The 19,510-nt window shown below is 50.6% G+C and overlaps 1 protein-coding gene across 1 annotated transcript; it reads right to left on the bottom strand.

Moving 5' to 3' along the window:
- LOC310891031 (olfactory receptor 14C36-like) lies at positions 1-950 on the bottom strand (the record flags this gene model as incomplete). Its single annotated transcript, XM_083853333.1, has 1 exon — positions 1-950. The coding sequence occupies exon 1, from the start codon at positions 913-915 to the stop codon at positions 1-3; it is 915 nt and encodes a 304-aa protein (XP_083709459.1). The 5' UTR covers positions 916-950.
- Between the last annotated feature and the right edge of the window lie 18,560 nt (positions 951-19,510).

Below are 19,510 nucleotides of genomic sequence, written 5' to 3' on the forward strand. Positions count from 1 at the left end.
TCAGGTCATCAGTTTCCTCAAGGCATCCTTGAGCTCCTGGTTCCTCATGCTGTAGATGAGGGGGTTCACTGCCGGGGGCACCACGGAGTACAGAACTGACACCACCAGGTCCAGGGATGGGGAAGAGATGGAGGGGGGCTTCAGGTGGGCAAACATGCCTGTATTGACAAACAGGGAGACCACAGCCAGGTGAGGGAGGCAGGTGGAAAAGGCTTTGTGCCGGCCCTGCTCAGAGGGCATCCTCAGCACAGTCCTGAAGATCTGCACATAGGATAACACAATGAAAACAAAACAACCAAATACTAAAGAAAGACTGAAAACAAGTAGCTCAAATTCTCTGAGGTAGGCATCTGAGCAAGAGAGCTTGAGGATCTGGGGGATTTCACAGAAGAACTGCTCCACAGCATTGCCTTGGCAGAGGGGCAGGGAAAATGTATTGGCAGTGTGCAGGACAGCATTGAGAAAGCCACTGCCCCAGGCAGCTGCTGCCATCTGGGCACAAGCTCTGCTGCCCAGGAGGCTCCCGTAGTGCAGGGGCTTGCAGATGGCAACGTAGCGATCGTAGGACATGATGGTGAGAAGAGAATACTCTGAACCAAAGAAGAAGACGAAAAACAGGACTTGTGAAGCACACCCTTGATAGGAGATGGCCCTGGTGTCCCAGAGGGAATTGGCCATGGCTTTGGGGAGAGTGGTGGAGATGCAGCCCAAGTCGAGGAGGGCAAGGTTGAGGAGGAAGAAGTACATGGGGGTGTGGAGGCGGTGGTCGCAGGCTACGGCGGTGAGGATGAGGCCGTTGCCCAGGAGGGCAGCCAGGTAGATGGCCAGGAAGAGCGCGAAGTGCAGGAGCTGCAGCTCCCGCGTGTCTGCGAATGCCAGCAGGAGGAACTCGGTGATGGAGCTGCTGTTGGGCATTTTCTGACATTGGCCACAGATGTCTGTTGAAGAGGATAAGGCAGAAAAAAGTTAGAAGATACTTCAGTGAGGAAAACCTATCACAAAACTTAGAGCAACCCACGCCTGAGCCTCTCTCTTTGCAAGAGAACATTTCTGCAGCTCTATCACTCGAGTCCCAGCTGATGCTGTCTGAGAGTGGCACTGGGAGCAGGGATTGCTGTGGGCTCCAGAGGAGTCCCTCCTGCCGTGAAGCAGGCGGGAAGCAGGACCATGGGGGAAACTCAAGTTCAGTCCACTTATCAGATCCATGAACTTTGCAGTGTTGTTGCAAAGTACACCTCCAACCACAGTGTGGAGCAAGGCAGATTTTCTTTTGCTTAGGACAATGATCACACTCTTGTGTTTCCCAATAAATGGAGACAGCTTAAAGCCCCAGTCCCAGTGCAGCTGGACAGAATCCTCACCTTGTCTGCAGGTGCATGAGCAGGATCTCAGCTTTTCTCTCTGAAAACCAGACCCAGGAGGAGACCCTTCCAGGACATGCAGCTGCATGGCCCTGCAGCCAGACACTTACCTTGTCAAGGGCTGTGCAGATTTCTCCTGCAGTCAGCTCTCAGCATCCTCCCACTCCCAACTGCCTCCAAGCCCTCTCTCCTTCTCTCTTCTCTGTGTCTCTGCTTCAGTCAGAGCCCCCAGCCCTGCTGAGCTGTGCAGAGGCGCTGCTCCTGGGCAGAGCTGTGTCTCTGCACCAGGGCCCTCTTGCCAGGAGCTCTCTGTCCCAGGAGCCCGGCCCAGCTCAGCACCAGAGGCCCAGCCCAAGGCATTGTAGTCACCCCTCTGGGGGCTTTGGTGATGAGCCCACAAACCTCAGGCACTGAGAGACAATTGAAGAAATCTCTCAAGAAGTCCAAGTCAGATGCAAGTTTCCTGGAGCGTCCCCCGAGGGCCAGGACTGACACAGCCTCCCTTGGAGCTCGTTAGAGCAGAACATTGGAGGCAGTGAGGACAAGGAGACAAAGGCAATGTGAAGGTGACACTGATGTGTAGACAACCTGGATGTGTTTCACCAAAGAAAAGGACTAGGCCTTGTCCCCAGGCCCCTGGGAAGGGAGATCCTTTCCCTTCACACCTTGCTCAGGGTTCTTCCTGGGGCAGTAGGAGATGGAGATGTGCATGGCCAAGTGCAGGAGAATGGTATGACCCCTGCCTGGTTCATGGTTGGTGGTGAGGAGGAAATGAGGCCCTGGTGCTTTAACGATAAGCTGTCTCCTCATAGGCCTCAGTGGCAGAGACAACAGCCATAGCCATGGACACAAAGACCTGGGTCCTGTTGGGACTTTCAGCCTTGCCTATGTCCTTGCTCCTCTAAAGGCCAGAGTATCCTAGTGTCTCCCAGACCTAGACCTCTTTCCCAGCTGGCTGTAGACACTTGTCCATGTTGTGTCACACTGGGTCTTAGCTGAGTAGCTTGTATGAGATCCCTCACGGTGCCCAGGCCCTCCTCCTCCTGGGCACGGCTCACTCAGCAGGGTCCCAATCTGTCCTGATGTGTGGGGTTCCTCTTCCTCTGGAGTAGGACCAGGCTCTTCTCGTTGTAAATGTCAGGATGTTTCTGTAGGCAGAATCCTGCAGTTTCTCAAGATTCCCCCACACTGATGCTCCATTTTGTCAGCGTTTAATGTCTGCAGGCAGACAGTTCAACCTTCACGTGATTGTGCTCTGTCTGACAAGATGGCAGCATCAGGAGTTGCAGGAAAGTTTGGATAATACAGGAGTAACCAGCTGAATGGAATTGCAGCATAGAGTCACAGAAGGGTAGGGGATGGAATGCTGCCAGGTTCCACCTTTTCTGTTCTTCATTCTCATGCATACTGTCAGTTTGTCTGGAGCTGTGTCCTAAATGTTATGGGGCCGTGCAGGTCAAAATTAGAAGAGCCAAAGCCCAGCTGGAGGTCAATCAGTCTATTACTGTCAAAGAAAACAAAAACTGTTTATATAAACACTTTAAATAAAGGAGGATTAAGGAGAATCATCTTCCTTTATTGGATGTGGGAGGAAACCTGGTGACAAGAGATGAGGTAAAGGCTGAGGCACTTAATGCCTTCTTTGCCTCAGTCTCTAGAGCAAGAGCAGTTGATCCCCTGGGCATTTCTTCCTCCTCATGGCCAGTGCCAACCTTCCAATGTGCACTTTGTGGCAGTTTTTTCTCTCCTGATCTTTTCTGCCACCAAAGAAAGCTCCATCAGGGTGGAAACCACTCCTAAAGTAGGCATCCCAACCCATCAGCCTTCTTGTGGCCTGTCAGCCCACCAGACAGAAGTCACCTCACCAGCATCTTCCAAGCCATGGGCCTGCTGCTGGCCTTGCACTTCTTGGCTAGACACACCCAAGCCTTGTGCCTCCTGCTGTCCAGTCATGGACTCAAGCAGAAGGGACAGCACAACCCATATGCGGGCCTTCTTTCTGCCTGGGTCCTCCTGGGTATGGAGGCAGAGGGGATCCCACAGTCAGCATGCCAACCAGGTGCCTTCTGCTGGCCTACCAGGGCCACTGGCAGATGTCAGCCAAAAAGTACAGATCCCAGGGAGAAGTCAAGGGTGACCTGTCAGCTACTTCAGACAGAAGTGACCTCACAGTCCCTTTCCGTGACATGTTCCTGCTGCTGCCCCATCAACTGCAGAGACAGAAGTGACCTCACAGTCACTGCCCCAGTCACATTCCTCCTGCTGGGGCAGGGGATCCTGAGGCAGAGCTGACCTCTCTCTAGTCCCTTAGGGGTTAGTGCTCACCTTTCTGGGTTAGAGAGTAAACAGACTTTTACTGGGAAGTTTTGGTGTGCTTCTGTGTTTAGGGTATGGACAAGCTCTGCTGTTTAGGGTTTTGTTTAGGTCTGCCAAGAAGTCTAGGGATAAATAGAGCATTTTAATGCTAGTGTCAAGGGAAGGCATTTGGGTGAGTAAGAGAATAAAGGTAAGGGAAAGGGGCTATGGCCTGAGTTTTGCTTCACGGGATACTTTGAGTTCAAGCATTAGAGTAGGGGATTTCTGTCAGAGTGCTGGAGTAGCATTTAGGTTTAGGGATTAAAACTACTGGTTAAAATAAGGTAAGGGCCATACATGACTGTTTTAAGTCAGTGTTACCGCAATATCTACATTACATGACCCCTCTTACCTCTACAAAATCATTATTTTCTGCTTCCATGCTCCTCTTCCCACCCCAAAATCTCACGTCTTTCTTGTCCAGGCTGCTCTTAACCTTCCCATGTTTTATTGGGATCAGCTTTCTGATGACATTGATGATCGTAGAGTATCTGTCTCACCTCTGTTGGCTTACTCCATTCCTGAGAAGGAAGTGGCATTGTAGTCAGGAGGGAAAAGGACATACATGTCTTTAGGAGCATCCTCCACAGTGTGTCCATCAGCTCTGCACCTCCACAAAATTGCGCTTCCTACCTACAAGTTTTGTTTCCCAAATGGCTTCTATGGATCCAGGGTTCCTTTTCCCAGGCCCTCACGCATGCTTCAGTTTCGGATGAGCAGGGATGGGACAAGGAAAGCCAAGGCACGGATGGAACTGAGCTTGGCAAGGGATGCAAAGCGTAACAGGAAGGGATTCTATAGATACATTGCTCAGAAAAGAAAGGCCAAGGAGAGTGTACCCCCTGTGACGGATGAGAGGGGTGAACTGGTAATGACAGACACAGAGAAGGCTGAGGTACTCAACAACTTCTTTGCCTCAGTCTTCACTGCCAGTCAGGCTTCCCAAGTCTTTCGTTTCCCTGAACCCATAGATGGAAGCTGGGGGGGCAAAGTCCCACCTGCTGTAAGTGAAGAGCAGGTTCAGGACCACCTGATGAACATAAACACATACAAGTCTATGGGGCCTGATGACTTGCATCCCAGGGTCCGGAGGGAACTGGCTGATGTAGTTGCCAAGCCTCTCTCCATCATATTTGAAAAGTTCTGGCAGTCGGGTGAAGTCCCTGGTGACTGGAAAAGGGAAAACATCACTCCCATTTTAAAAAAGGGTAGAAAGGAGGACCCAGGGAACTACAGAATGGTGAGCCTCGCCTCACTGACTGGCAAGATCATGGAAAAGATCCTCCTGGAATCAATGTCAAGGCACTTGCAAGACAAAGAGGTGATCTCAGACAGCCAGCATGGCTTCACCAAAGGGTAAATCATGCCTGACCAATCTGGTGGCTTTCCACAATGGAGTGACCACATCAGAAAACAAGGGAAGACCAACCAATGTCATCTACTTGAATTTCCGTAAGACATTTGACACGGTCCCACACGACATCCTGGTCTCCAAACTGGAGAGAGATGCATTTGATGGGTGCACCATTGAGTGGATAGGGAGTTGGCTTGAAGGTCACACCCAGAGAGCAGCGGTCAATGGCTCTATGTCCAGGTGGAGGCTGGTGATGAGTGGTGTACCTTAGGGGTCTGTCCTCGGACCAGTACTTTTTAATGTCTTTATCAATGACATAGACAGTGGGGTCGAGTGCACCTTCAGCAAGCTTGCAGATGACACCAAGCTGAGAGGTGTAGTTGATGCAACAGAGGAAGGGATGCTGTCCGGAGGGTCCTGGACAAGCTTGAGAAGTGGGCCCATGTGAACCTAAGGAGGTTCAACAAGTCCGAGTGCAAGGTGCTGCACCTGGGCTGGGGAAGTCCCAGACAGGAGGGACAGCTGGGAGAAGAACTCATTGAGAGCAGCCCTGCAGAGAAGGATTTGGAGGCTCTGCTGGACGAAAAGCTCAACATGAGCCAGCAGTGCGTGGTTATAGCCCAGAAGGCCAACTGTATCCTGGGCTGCATCAAGAGAGGAGTGGGCAGCAGGTGGAGGGAGGTGATTGTCCCCCTCTGTTCTGCCCTTTTGAGGCCCCACTTGGAGTCCTGTGTCCAGGTGTGGGGCCCCCAGCACAAGAAGCATGTGGATCTGTTAGAACAGGTCCAGAGGAGGGCCAAGAAGATGATCAAGGGGCTGGAGCACCTCTCCTTTGAAGAAAGGCTGAGAGAGCTGGGGCTGTACAGCCTGGAGAAGAGAAGGTTCCTGGGTGACCTCATCGCAGCCTTTCAGTACTTAAAGGTGGCTTATAAAAAAGATGGAGAGTGACTCTTTGTTCAAGGACCTCACAATCCCTGCCCTGCCCAAGGGGACAAACAGCTGAAGTTCGGGGTAGGAGTGGTGTTGAAGATGAGATGTGCTCTGTGTGTAGTGGAGGGCTTTGGGGTTTAGGTGTTCAATTTAACGTTTAGAGATTAGAAGTCAACTGCTTGGGCTAATGGAATGGCTAATGGAATGGCAAGGGCTTTGAGGGAGGGATTGGTGGGATTGCTCAAGATGCCTACTCAAGGTGTAGGATGAGGGCAAACTTTGTGGGTTAGAGTTTTGTTTAGTTCTTGGCTGAGGGCTAGGGTTAAGGCTAGCATTTTAATTCTTGACTAGGCATAATCATCCTTCTGCTTGTGCTTCTAGTAGGAAATGGGTTTGACATCTGCCTTTTCTGAGTCCCAAGGAATGTCATTGATCAATTTGTCCTTTCCCATCTCTTTGAGACAGGTCTTATGACTACGTCAGCAGCTCAACCAGCACCTTTCCCACCCTTCCCACATCACCTCTATTCAACCTGAGGATTGACCAGGAGCATGATGAAGGTTTGGGAAAAGGCTTGCTTAAAATCTCTGAGGAGGGCTATGTTGTGGTTTAACCCGGCCGGCAGCTAAGCACCACACAGCCATTCGCTCCCCCTCCTCCCTCCCTCTCTGGGATAGGGGAGAGAATCAGGAAAATAAAGCCTGTGGGTTGAGATAGAGACAGTTTATTAGGACAGAAAAGAAAGGAAAAAAATAATAATTATAATAATAATACTGATAATAATGTATACAAAACAAGTGATGCACAACGCAATTGCTCACCACCCACTGACTGATGCCCAGCCTATCTCTGAGCAGCTGCCCACCCCACCCCTGCTAGCCACCCCTATATATTGTTTAGCATGACGTCAGATGGTATGGAATACCCCTTTGGCCAGTTGGGGTCAGCTGTCCTGGGTCTGTCCCCTCCCAGCTCCTGCTGCACCCCCAGCCTGCCCGCTGGCAGGACAGAGCGAGAAGCTGAAAAGTCCTTGGCTTAGTGTAAGCACTGCTTTGCAACAATTAAAACATCATTGTGATATCAACACTATTCTCATCCTAAATCCCAAACACAGCACCATAGCAGCAACTAGGAGATAAAATTAACTCTATCCTAGCCAAAACCAGGGCAGGCTGTTATGGGTTCCACACTGACAATGATGGCAGTATCATAGAAAACAGTGACACTAGTGAGGAGAGAGGAGCAGGTGGATAAGGCCTTGGGCATGCCAACACAGGATGCACACACATGAAAACCACATGAGAAGGAAAATTGGATCCAAAATGCAGATTATGAAGGCAAAGACTATGAGAATCACCGTGGCACTGCAGGAGAGCTCCAGCAAGGGGAAAAATCACAGAAGGGGTCCACAACATTGGGACCACAGAACTGTAGCTGGGAAAAGAATTAAATGGTTTCTGTGCATGAAAGAAATCCCTTGTGTTAAGGTACAGCTGCCTTCTAGAGTCACACCTTCCACTTTCGAGCCTTGCAGAGAACAGGGATGGCATACAGCCCAGGGCTGACCGTAGGACATGGCCCTCAGCAGGAAGCACTCAATTCATGCAGAAGGTGCAGCTGATAGTGCTCCCACCTCTGTGAGCAAAGGGGGTGCTGTCCCCAGTCAGGAAGCTGTCCTGCATCTGGCACAGGGTGGTGGAGCTGTACAAGGTCTGCAAGGAGAACAAATCTCCCCCAGGAAGAAGGCCACGGGCATCTGCAGGTGTTAGCTTGTAGGCACCAGCACAATGATGAGGGTGTTCCACATCCCAGTCACCGTGCTGGTCATGCGAGAGAGGAAGAAGAGATTTGTCTATGGGTAGAGGATCTTCCAGATGAACAGCTGGGGAAACTCAACAAATGGTGTCTTAGTCTCCCACTCCCCTTTCTTCACGGAAACCCTTTTAGAGCATTCTGTTCCCCTATCTCTTGTTAGGACACCAATAAGCAAGATGTTTCTTTCTCAGTTCCTAAAAGAAATGGTGAAGGGTGTTTGAATGGTTAAAATGATCCCTGCCTGCCATGGCTGAGGTGTGCTACCGCACCATGGAAAAGGGAAGGGTTAATCATTTGTACTGTTGTTAGAAAACCACACACTCCAGCACAAATCACACTTCTAAAATGCTTTTCTCCCATGGTCAGAGAGGAGCAGTCAGTGATGCCTTCAGTCTGCTTCAAACACCACACCCCAGGAGAGACCCTGCTGCCTTCAGGAGCTGTCAGCCCCGAGGCCTTGGGGACACCTCGAGGGAGTCCAATGGCACAGAGCAAGCGATGCCACGGTCGGGTGCTGTGCTGCTGAGCTGGGCCGGGCTCCTGCAGACTCTTGACACCGTGAGTCTCTGGCAGCAGGGCAATGCAGGTGCAGTTGCCAGAGGGGTCTTCTACAGCTGGCACATCCGATGGCTGATAGCATCTGTCAGGACGGTTCTCTCTGTTTCTGAAGCGCTTTAGAGAATGGCATTATGAGGGGACATTTCAATAGGAAGATCAAGTCTTGGTTTATCTGAAGGGTAAGGCTTTTTCTGCAGTCCGTGCTTTCAGATTCCTGCAGTGGAGGGGAGCCAGATTTCATGTTAATGAATTGTCAGTATTGTACAGGAGGCTGAGACTCCTGGAGCATTGCACTGAGAAATCAGAATGTCAGTGATTAAATTTGTAAAGTACCTTCCCAAACCTCATCTCACGGACTGCACCAACATCATATTTTCATCCTTTTACCCAGCTAGGTTTTATCCTAGCTGATTTTTAGGAGCTACAAACCCCCTGATACCCCCTGGCTTTGGGAGGTGTCTGCAGGCCAAAGCAGAGCACACAGCAATTGCAACGAGCATGAGCTGCCTCCTCTGCAGCCAGATGGCAGCACAGGAGGGTCTGCTGAGTGTCCGTCTGTCCCTCCCTGGCCTTACCTCCCCTGGCAGCAGCACGCTGCCATTCCTCCTGGCTTCTCCACCTGGCCGTGCTGCTGCTGGTCTTGTTCCCAGGCTGGCTGGGGATGGGGGTTTCACATGCCCATGGAGTGAGCCCTCGGTGTGCTTGGGGGAAGGGGAGTATGGGGACAGGGTGGGGGGTCTGGAGATGTGCACTTTGAGCCTGGATTCCTCTGCTCTCAGCAGTGTCCTGGTTCTTTTCAGGTGAGGATGTGACTGTCATTGTCATACAGCTGAAAGAGATGCCAGCAGAAGAGACCAGCCTTGATAGACAGACGGGCATTCCCCTCTGAAGAATATTCTGAACTAAAGGGAGTGTCCCTTTCTCTGAAGATCCAGGTTTCACCTGGAGTGCAGCAGGAAGGAAAATATGCAAAAAAGAGGCCTGCAGCCCCGCTTCCTTTCAGGTGAATTGGGAGCAAAAATGTGGATAATCACATATCAGGAATGAATTGAATCTGGCATTACCCTTTGCCTGTCTTTATCTGTTGCTGTAGAGCAGGTTTACCTCCTGCATTACCAAAGCAGTGTCCTCTGCTCCCAGGGACACCCTCAGGCAGAACTGGACAGAACTCATCAAAGGGACTTGACATATATGTGCATGAATTACTCCTTGTCAGATAAGTCTGTTGTATTTTCTTACTTTACTTTTCCTCCTTGGGCAAGTCCCCATGGCCAGAACCAGCAAATGCCCAACAGCAGCTCTGTGAGCGAGTTCCTCCTGCTGGCATTTGCAGACACGCGGGAGCTGCAGCTCCTGCACTTCGCGCTCTTCCTGGCCATCTGCCTGGCTGCCCTCCTGGGCAACGGCCTCATCCTCACCGCCGTAGCCTGCGACCACCGCCTCCACACCCCCATGTACTTCTTCCTCCTCAACCTCGCCGTCCTCGACCTGGGCTGCATCTCTACCACTCTCCCCAAAGCCATGGCCAATTCCCTCTGGGACACCAGGGCCATCTCCTATCAAGGATGTGCTTCACAGGTCTTTTCATTTGTCTTCTTGATACCAGCAGTTTTTTCTTCTCACTGTCATGTCCTATGACTGCTATGTTGCCATCTGCATGCCCCTGCACTACGGGAGCCTCCTGGGCAGCAGAGCTTGTGCCCAGATGGCAGCAGCTGCCTGGGGCAGTGGGGTTCTCTATGCTCTGCTGCACACTGCCAATATATTTTCACTACCTCTGTGCAATGGTAATGCCATGGACCAGTTCTTCTGTGAAATCCCCCAGATCCTCAAGCTCTCCTGCTCAAACTCCTACTTAAGGGAAGCTGGAATGGTTGTGATTAATGCTTTTCTATTTGGGGGGTGTTTTGTTTTCATTGCTCTGTCCTATGTGCAGATCTTCAGAGTTGTGCTGACGATCCCCTCCCAGCAGGGATGTCACAAAGCCTTTTCCATGTGCATCCCTCACCTGGTTGTGGTCTCCCTCTTTATCAGTACTATCATGTTTGCACAGCTGAAGCCCCCATCCCTGGACCTGGTGGTGGCAGTTCTGTACTCAGTGGTACCTCCATCAGTGAACCCCGTCATCTACAGCATGAGGAACAAGGAGCTCAAGGGTGCTGTGTGGAAGCTGAAGCTCATCTGTTTTTCATAAGCAAAAAACTGCCTGCTTTGTTCTGCAAATCATTCATAATGTTCCTCATTATACGTCAAGCCTTTCTTGTGTTCTGGTTTGTGGTATTTCTTCCCAGCTTTATTCTTAGAAATGTTGTTCACCATTAGAAGTCATTCTTCAGATTGCTTGTTTATTTAAACCAATTCAATTGACTTCTGTTGTAATATCCTTCCTCTAAGGTCTTTTCTGTGTATGCAGAGCCAGTGCCCTTGTGCAGATGTGGAGGGGGAAAGAGACGTGGCCCAGCAGCACGGCCAGGGAACACCAGCGCCTGGTGCATGCAGAGATGCTCTCTTGCCACTGCCACCCTCTCCTGCTGAGCCCTGCTGGTGGGGTCAGGCCTGGCTGCTCCTGTAGCTTGGTGGCAGTGCTGCTGTGGGGCTGTGCTGGGACTGCAGGCAGGGACAGGCAGTGGGCACAGCAGTGGCACAGCCAGCCTCCACTGCAGCACTTCCCTCCTAAGGAGTGATCTCCTCAAAGGTGGACTGACCAGAGCTCAAGTGCTCAATCTGGTGCGAGCAGGCAGAGGAGAGCTCTGCAGCCCCAGGGCACGCAGCAGCCCCAGCAAAGGAGTCTGGCGAGTGATTTGACTGCAAGGTTCCTCCTGCTCTAGCACCTCACAGAACCGGCACGGCACTGGCTCCTGTGTGTCAGAGAGGCTGGGAGCCCGGGAGGTGTGCCATGGGCTTGAAGGATCACAACTAGATCACTTCTAGCTGGGCAGATTCTGGGCCAAAAAGGGGGTATTTTGTACGTATGGTATTACGAGGGCAGTGATGCCTCAGAAGCTGTAAGTCCAGTAGGAAGCTAATGGCTGTTAAATAGCCTGTGAGGTGACTTTTTTCCGAAGTAGCCAACAGGCCGCCCCTTGACTCCCGGATGGCATCTGTGTCTTTAGGCTCACATCTTCCAAGGGTCCATGATAGGCCAGCAGATGCACCTGCTTTGCACACAGTTTGTGAGATCCTCTCTTCCCAAGTAGCTGGTAGGCCCCATAGAGGAAGAGGTCTTGGACTGGGGTTGTCATGTCAGAGGTATCCGCTTTTGCCTGAACTCATCCTTCAGGGCTGCTTCTGTGGTGTTGCAGAGCTGCTGGGCACATTGTGAAGGGTGCTCCTACAGACCTTGGTGTCCTTCTCCTTGCTGGCTTACGAGCTGCTTCTTTCTCAGGAACAGAGTAGCCAGCCGAGGTGAGACAAATACTCTGAGATCATGAAAGCCATCAGAAAGCTGCCCGTAAGAAGATGACTGATATGGGGAAGTCAGGAGAAGCCTGGACAGGAGAGGTGCGAGATTTGGGGGAGGGAAGAGGAGCTTGGACAGCAGAAGCTAATGATTTTGAAGAGGTAAGAATGTTCAGGTAATGTCGATCCCACCATAAAGCAGACTTAAAGCAGACAGGTGAGGCCCTAGTCTAACCTGTAACATTAATACCTAAATCTAAATGCCACTCCACACCCTGACAGGAATCCACTGCTCTAATTTCTGACCACAATATCCCTTGAAGCAAAAATTAGTCCATAAACCTTTTTCCATTACCTTTACTCTCTTGCTCACCCTGATCCCTGCCCTTAAAACTAGCATTAAAATGCTTTATTTAACTCTAGTATTCTTGCAGATATAAACAAAACGCTAAACCAAAGAGCTTGCCCATACCTTAACCATGGACCTGACACACCAAGCAGAACACCAAACCCTCCCACTAAACATTTCCTTAAGCTCTCACCATGAAAGGTGGTCCTTAGTCCCTAATCCCATAAGTAACCATACCTAACACCCTTAACTTTAGGTTCTTGACCCCTTGGGGCAGTGCAGGGAAAGTGGGGTTGCTGTGCAGTCACATGGCTGTTTAACCCTGGACTTCTTCTTAACAGACCTAAACAAAACCCTAAACCACAAAGCTTGTCCATACCCTAACCACAGACGTCACACCTTAAACAGAACACCAAACACTTCCACTAAATTTTCCTTAATCTCTAACTCAGAAAGGTGAGCCCTAGTCCCTAATCCTATACATGAAAAACTAACACCCCAAAGCCCCTGTTCCTGTGCATTAACCTCCTCACCTTCAACCCCTCTCCTAACCCTTAACTTTATGCACTTGGCCCTTTGGGGCAGGGCAGAAATTTGAGATTGCTGTGCAGACACATGGCATTCAAAGATGAATGTGAGGGGCCATGGATCTGATCAGCTCGTCAAACACAAGGAGGAGATGGATGGGAATGCTCTGATGAGCTCAGCTCTGCCTCAGGATCTCCTGCCCCAGCAGGAGGAATGTGACTGGGACAGTGACTGTGAGGTCACTTCTGTCTCTGCAGTTGATAGGGCAGCAGCAGGAACATGTCACGGAAAGGGACTGTGAGGTCACTTCTGTCTGTAGGTGGCAGGTCACCCTTGGCTTCTCCCTGGGACCTGCACTTTTTGGCTGACATCTGCCAGTGGCCCTGGTAGGCCAGCAGAAGGCACCAGGTTGGCATGCTGACTGTGGGATCCCCTCTGCCTCCATACCCAGGAGGACCCAGGCAGAAAGAAGGCCCGCATATGGGTTGTCCTGTCCCTTCTGCTTGAGTCCATGACTGGAAAGCAGGAGGCACAAGGCTTGGGTGCATCTGGCCAAGAAGCTGCAAGGCCAGCAGCAGGCCCATGGCTTGGAAGATGCTGGTGAGGTGACTCCTGTCTGGTTGGCTGAGAGGCCGCAAGGAGCCTGATGGGTTGGGATGCCTACTTCAGGAGTGGTTTCTACCCTTATGGAGCTTTCTAAGGTAGTAGGAAAGAGCATGAAAGAAAAAATTGCCACAAAGTGTACCTTGGAAGGTTTGCACTGGCCACGAGGAGGAAGAAATGTCCCTCAAAGGGTCATGCTGTGGTGCCAGAGGTCACCCAAAGAGTGTCTGTGATCAAAGCATGGCTTTGTGTTTCAAGGAACAGCTGGTGAGGGTTGACAAGACATTGGTGACATGATGGAAATGCTGGGATGAGATCAAGGTGGTGAACAGAGATGGGTGTCTGCAGACTTCAAGGAAATAGGACAAAGTGTAGCACAGCACAGAAAAGACTGCAGAGGAGAAGGTAGAGGGTGCTGGCAAGAAGGGAAGGCCCCAACAGCCCTGACATTTTTGTCCCCTTGGCTAGAGCTTATGAGGAGACATGTTATACTCATTGCAATGGGGCCTCATTGCTTCCTTGCAGCGATGTGCAGAGGCTGGGAGGTGTCATACCACTGTTCTTGTAGTATCACACTGCCCACCACACCCCACAGACCCGAAGACTATCCCTGAGCCGGATGGGGGGGTGCAGGATCTCCCCTCCCAGTGGCTGGGGTCAGGCCTTGGATCTTTTACTTCACCAAAACCAGCCAAGAATTTTCTCAGCACAGTGCCTTTGCCTACCTGCAATCATGGCCTCCAATTATCTGCCCTAACAAGTCCCTGGGGAGGCTTTGTTAGTAACAGCCCTCAGTGGGGCCCATTAATACTCCAAGTCACTTTAATTTTTCCTCCTGACTTTACTTGCTCAAGCGGTTACGTCATTCTCCTCTCAGTACCTGTTCTTCATAGACTCAGCACCAAAATACACCATGGAACTCATTAAAATGCAGAAACTCCTAAGGAGCCATATCTCTCCCAAAGTTTTCTTCAAGACTTGTAGAGCTAATTGGAGAGCTTTCATGGTGTAGTTAAGGAGGAAGATTTCAAAGAGCATCTATTAGAAATCTTTCCTCATTTCAAAGGCTGAATTTTGTTGCGTTTCTGTTTAGAGCATCATTCTCCTATAGATATTGGTCTAGGGTTTCTCCTTTGAAGCCCTGCTTAGATAGGAAAAGCAGGGTTTTTCCTATTTAAAAACAAACAACAGGAAATCATGCTGCAATTTTCAAAACAAACAAAGCTCAAGTTCCTCATTTTGTTGCCTCCAGTGATGTTTACATTCCCAGAAAGATGACTGTACATGATGTATTTTACACTGATTAATAGGAAATTTAAATAGTAGTGTTAATATTAATCCATATCATACTAATTCAATGATAAACGATGAGTTTCTTGCTAAGGAAACCATTAGACAGACTGCTGATAGATGGCCGACCTTGCACTCACTGAAACTCAAAGCAGCAACTAGGTTGGTGAGAGCTGCCTGAATGATCAAAGAGTAAGGGGAGGGCAAACCAGGAGAACCATGGGAAGTGCATAGGTCCAGACAGGCAGCTGGACAGGGGACATTCAGCACTGTCTGTGTAATCAAGATGGGTTTTGAGCCTGGAAGATGAGGGATCACACCATGATAGACAAAGTGATGACAATGCAAGTAAAGGAGATCATCAGTATTTCTTCTCCTGTGATGAATATAAATCATGGAAATTAGCATTTCTTCATGATAGAAATTACACTTCACGTGAGACATTTAGCAGAAGGGATTGAATCATTTGAGCTGATGAGTAGTTGCTTTATTAGTTAAGTACTAAAAAAATTACTGGGTATTCAGGCAGAGCTTTGCTGTCTGACCATAAGCAACCAGGGAAAACCTCCTGTGGCCCCCTTGCGTTTGAGGCACCTCCCTGGACCGGCAGATGTCAGAAAAGACTTGCAGGAGACCGGAGCCCTTTAGGAAAATCAGGTGGAGCCAGGTGGAGTTCCCATAGCACCTCCACTGCCAGCAGTGGTCTTTGTCCCTGTAACTCCAGCCCAGCCCAGCACAGGAAACCCCTTCAAAGACAAACCTCTTCTTCAGTGGGTTCCTGGGATTGACCTAGATTTGAAATGGCCATTGGAAACCCATGATACTCTCCCTTATTCAAACTAGATACTTGAACATTCGTTTACCTTCCTGGGTCATCTCTAGCAAACTCAGGCTGAAAAACTCAAGTATAGCGTGCTTCAAATGGCTGAGCCAGAACCCATCAGCTTGCCCCACTTTGGAAATGGTCCCTGTCCAACTAAGGTTTTGAAAGTGAAAAATGTGAAATGACCCGTCAGGTCAATGCGCAGAGTAAGGGAAAGTCACACATATTGTGCTGTAGGGACAGAAGGCAAAAAGCATTGCATTGTGCCTCAGAATAATCAAGGAGAACTGATCTAGTTCATCCATGAGATAAAGCAGAGTGAAGGACATTGAGTTGTGTCCTAACATGAAGAAGGATGTACGTGATTGCTGAAGGAGCTGTCTTTTTGTGCCATCACCAGTGCAAATACACAAGAACTATGTCAAATACAGGTAGCATGTCCCACTCTGGGTCTGTCACCCCACAGGGCAGGGGAGAGGGAGCTGACAGCCAAGGGATGTATTTGGGTGTTTAAGAGGTGGCCCGGCAGAGAAAAGGAGTCTATGCAGTGGGGTTGGGGAGGCCAGGAGAAGCAGCCGAAGGGGTGGTGCTGCTTGTGAGGACACGTTTGTGCCAGCAGCCTGAGTGGGCAGCAGCTGTGCGCAGGCGAGGGGAGGCCAGGAAGCGCATGCCAAGAGTGCTCCTGCCAGCAGAGACAAGCCTGGGCTGAGGGCAAGGGGAGAGGGAGGCCCAGGGCAGGGGGCTGCAAGGACCATGCTGAGCTCCCTGCCCCTGCAGCAGCCACACTGCAGATGTGCTGGCCGGCACGCACTGGGAGGTCCTGGTGTGCATCAGAGAGCAGCAAGGAGGGCACTGGAGAGGGCTGGGGTGAGGCGGGTGGCAGAGCCCCATGCAGGGGCTGGCTGGGGGTCCCCTCTGCTGCAGCTACCGCATGCAGCATGGCCAGAGAAGGGCAGGCAGGGCTCGTGGCTGCGGGGCAGAGCCTGGCCCTGGGCTCTTCCTGACATCCCTGCAGCTCCTGGCAGGCTGCAGTGAGGTGCCCCTCAGCCTTCCCTCCTGTGCTGCCAGGGCACACGGCTGCCTCCTGCCCAGCTCACTGCCCACCAAGAACGTCTGACAGGGCTGCTTCCCAAGCTGGGCCTTGCCCAGGGTCAGTCCCCTGCAGGGGCAGAAACTGGCCCTTGTCCTGGTGGCTTTTCATGGCCTTCCTGTCAACACATGCTCTTCTCATCCTTGAACTCTTTTACTGAATACATAGGCCTAGGAGAACTTTTTGGTACAGACTAATACAGAGAAAACATTGAGTCCCTCAGTCCCGTCTCTGTCTGCTGCTATGACGTGGCTATGAGACATGGATTCGCTATCAGGTATTTTCCTCTGACAATCTCAGCAGTCTCCATGACAGGACAAGACATGAGAATACATGACATTCCACACAGGAAAACACTTTTACTGTGAGCAATACCAAGCACTGGATCATGTTTCCTAAAAAGTACCGGAGTCCCCATCATTGGAGATACCCAAAGAACAGCTGGAAATGGGCCTGGGCTGCCTGGTTTAGGTGTCCATGCTTGGCTAGTGGGGTGGGCTAGATGGGCTTTGGACGTCCCCTCCAGTCTCAGTGAACCTATCACTCTGCAATGCTTGTCAGTGTTTCTGAGAACTCCTTGGCAGTATCTCCAAACCAGCTGGACACCGGGTGCTCATGGGGCAGAGCCTTCTTTTGAGGATGAATTCGTTCATGATGTAACCCCAAGGACAAAGTTGAGCAGGGATTACAAATGCCAGCAATACCTCGACTCACAGAGAGGGAGTGCCTGCCAGGGCAAAATGGGGCAGCCCCAAGGGCCACCAGGGCTTTTCCTCCGCATTGCAGCTGGGCTCTTCATCCCACAAGCACTGCTGTACCTGAAGAGAAATTATGAGAAACAAGAGTCACAGAAAATGAAACAGAAAATGACTACCTGCTGGTTCCTTTATTTGGTTATCTACCAAGACCTTATCAGCACCTGTACATGAGGTCTTTGGGTTAAAAAAAAAAAAAAAAGAAAAGAAAAAAAAGGTGAGCTTTGACTCAAAACAGAGCACTTTGACCTGAAACACAGCACATCTTTACATTTGCTGAGGGTGCACTCTATTCCATCATCCAGGTCATTGACAAATAAGTTGAACAGGACTGGACCCAGTGTAGATCCCTGGGGGACACTGCTGGCTCCAGGCCTCCAACTAGACTCTGTTCCACTAAACACAATCCTCTGACCTCTGCCATCCAACCAGCTCACAATCCGCCTCTCTGTCCACTCATCCATCCCACACTTCCTGAGCTGGCCTGTGAGGATGTTATGGGAGACAGTGCTGAAAGCCTTGCTGAAGTCAGAGTACACAACATCCACTGCTCTCCCTCACCCACTCAGCTATTCCATCACAGAAGGCTATCAAGTTGGTGAAGCATGGTTTCCCTTGGTGAACCCATGCTGACTACTCCTGATCACCTTCTCCTCCACATGCTGGAGATGACCTGCAGGATGAGCTGTTCCATCACCTTTCCAGGGATGGAGGTGAGGCTGACCGGCCTGTAGTTGCCTGGGGCCTTCTTCTTGCCCTTGTTGAAGACTGGCATGACATGAGCTTTCTTCCAGTCTTCAGGCACCTCTCCTGTTCTCCATGCCCTTTCAAAGATGACGGAGAGTGGGCCAGCAGTAACATCTGCCAGCTCCCTCAGCACTCATGGATGTATCCCATCGAGGTCCATGGATTTGTGGGTGTCAAGTTTGCCTAAGAGATCTCTGACCTGATCCTCTTCAACCAAGGGAAAGTCCTCGTTTCTCCAGATCTCCTCCCTTGTCCCGAAGCTCAGAGATTCCAGAGGGCTGGTCTTAGCAGTGAAGGCTGAAGCAAAGAAGGCATTCAGTAATTCTGCCTTCTCTGTATCCTTTGTCACCAGGGCACCCTCCTCGTTAACCAGTGGGCCCATATTTTCCTTCGTCTTCCTTCAGCTCTTGATATATTTGAAAAAGCCCTTTTTGTTGTCCTTGACACCTCTTGCAAGATTTAACTTCAAATAGGCCTTGGACTTCCCTGTCACTTCTCTGCATCCTCAGACATTGTCCCTATATTCTTCCCAAGTGGCTTGTCCCCTTTTCCACATTATGTATGCTTTCTTCTTTCATTTAAGTCACTCCAGGATCTCCTTGATCATCCAAGCAGGTCTCCTGCCCCCTTTGTCTGACTTTTTGCTCACAGGAATACACAGCTCTTGAGCTTGGAGGACTTGGAGGTCAGTGCGCTATTGCTGCCGGTGCACCGTTGTGGCAGCCATCGGCACCTGCTCTTCTTTGGCTCTCAGCAACCCCACAACAGAAGGGTCCTGTGCGAGACCAGGCAAGGTAGACAACTATTTGACGTTCTCTGTATTCAAGGCAGTTATGCCAACAGCCCTCCGGTACCCTTTTCTTTAGTTGTTTACCCTTGGAAAAAGCCAGAAACAGAGTCTGGAGGCATGTCATTAGGGTTACCCAACGATGTTCACAATACTCAAGAGCTATCATGACTGGCCCCAAAGAAAGAAGGGGAAGGTGCCCTGCCTTGTGCCCTCCACCAAGTGGATTCATGAGTGTCGTACCAGTAGCAGCTCAAATAGTATTTATTGGTGCAGATTTAGGGAAAGCATCACAAGCCCATATTTGCTTTCCTAGTGGTAACTTAGTAGTTTCTTGCACTATGTAGTTGCTTTACAGGTAGGGTTTTGTAGCAATTTGTAATAAAGACATTCATGAAAATGGAGCAACGAGGTGTCTGTGTCCTTGTGTACTATGGAATCCTACCAACCTCCTGTTGCGATCCATGGGCAGGCTGACCCTCATAGGTCCTGACCTTCGTTACTGTGATGCCCTTGGAGTGGTCCTCAGAGCTGCAGGAGCAACCACAGACCTGGGGCTTGGTGACAGCTCTTTGCTGCGGAGAACAGACCCAACCGCAGGGGCTGGACCCTTCAGATGCCCCGGTGCCATGAAACTGGCTTTTTTTCTGCTCAGGTCTGCTGCTCCCTCACACACAGCCAGGCCTGTGGCTCATCTCCCTGTGGAGGAGGAGGAGGCAAAGCGCTGCTGGTGCCCGAGTAAGGGAGAAATACTCCACCTGTAGGA

This window comes from Anser anser (genome assembly GCF_964211835.1).
Source record: "Anser anser genome assembly, contig: HAP1_SCAFFOLD_95, whole genome shotgun sequence".
Taxonomy (NCBI): Eukaryota; Metazoa; Chordata; class Aves; order Anseriformes; family Anatidae; genus Anser; species Anser anser.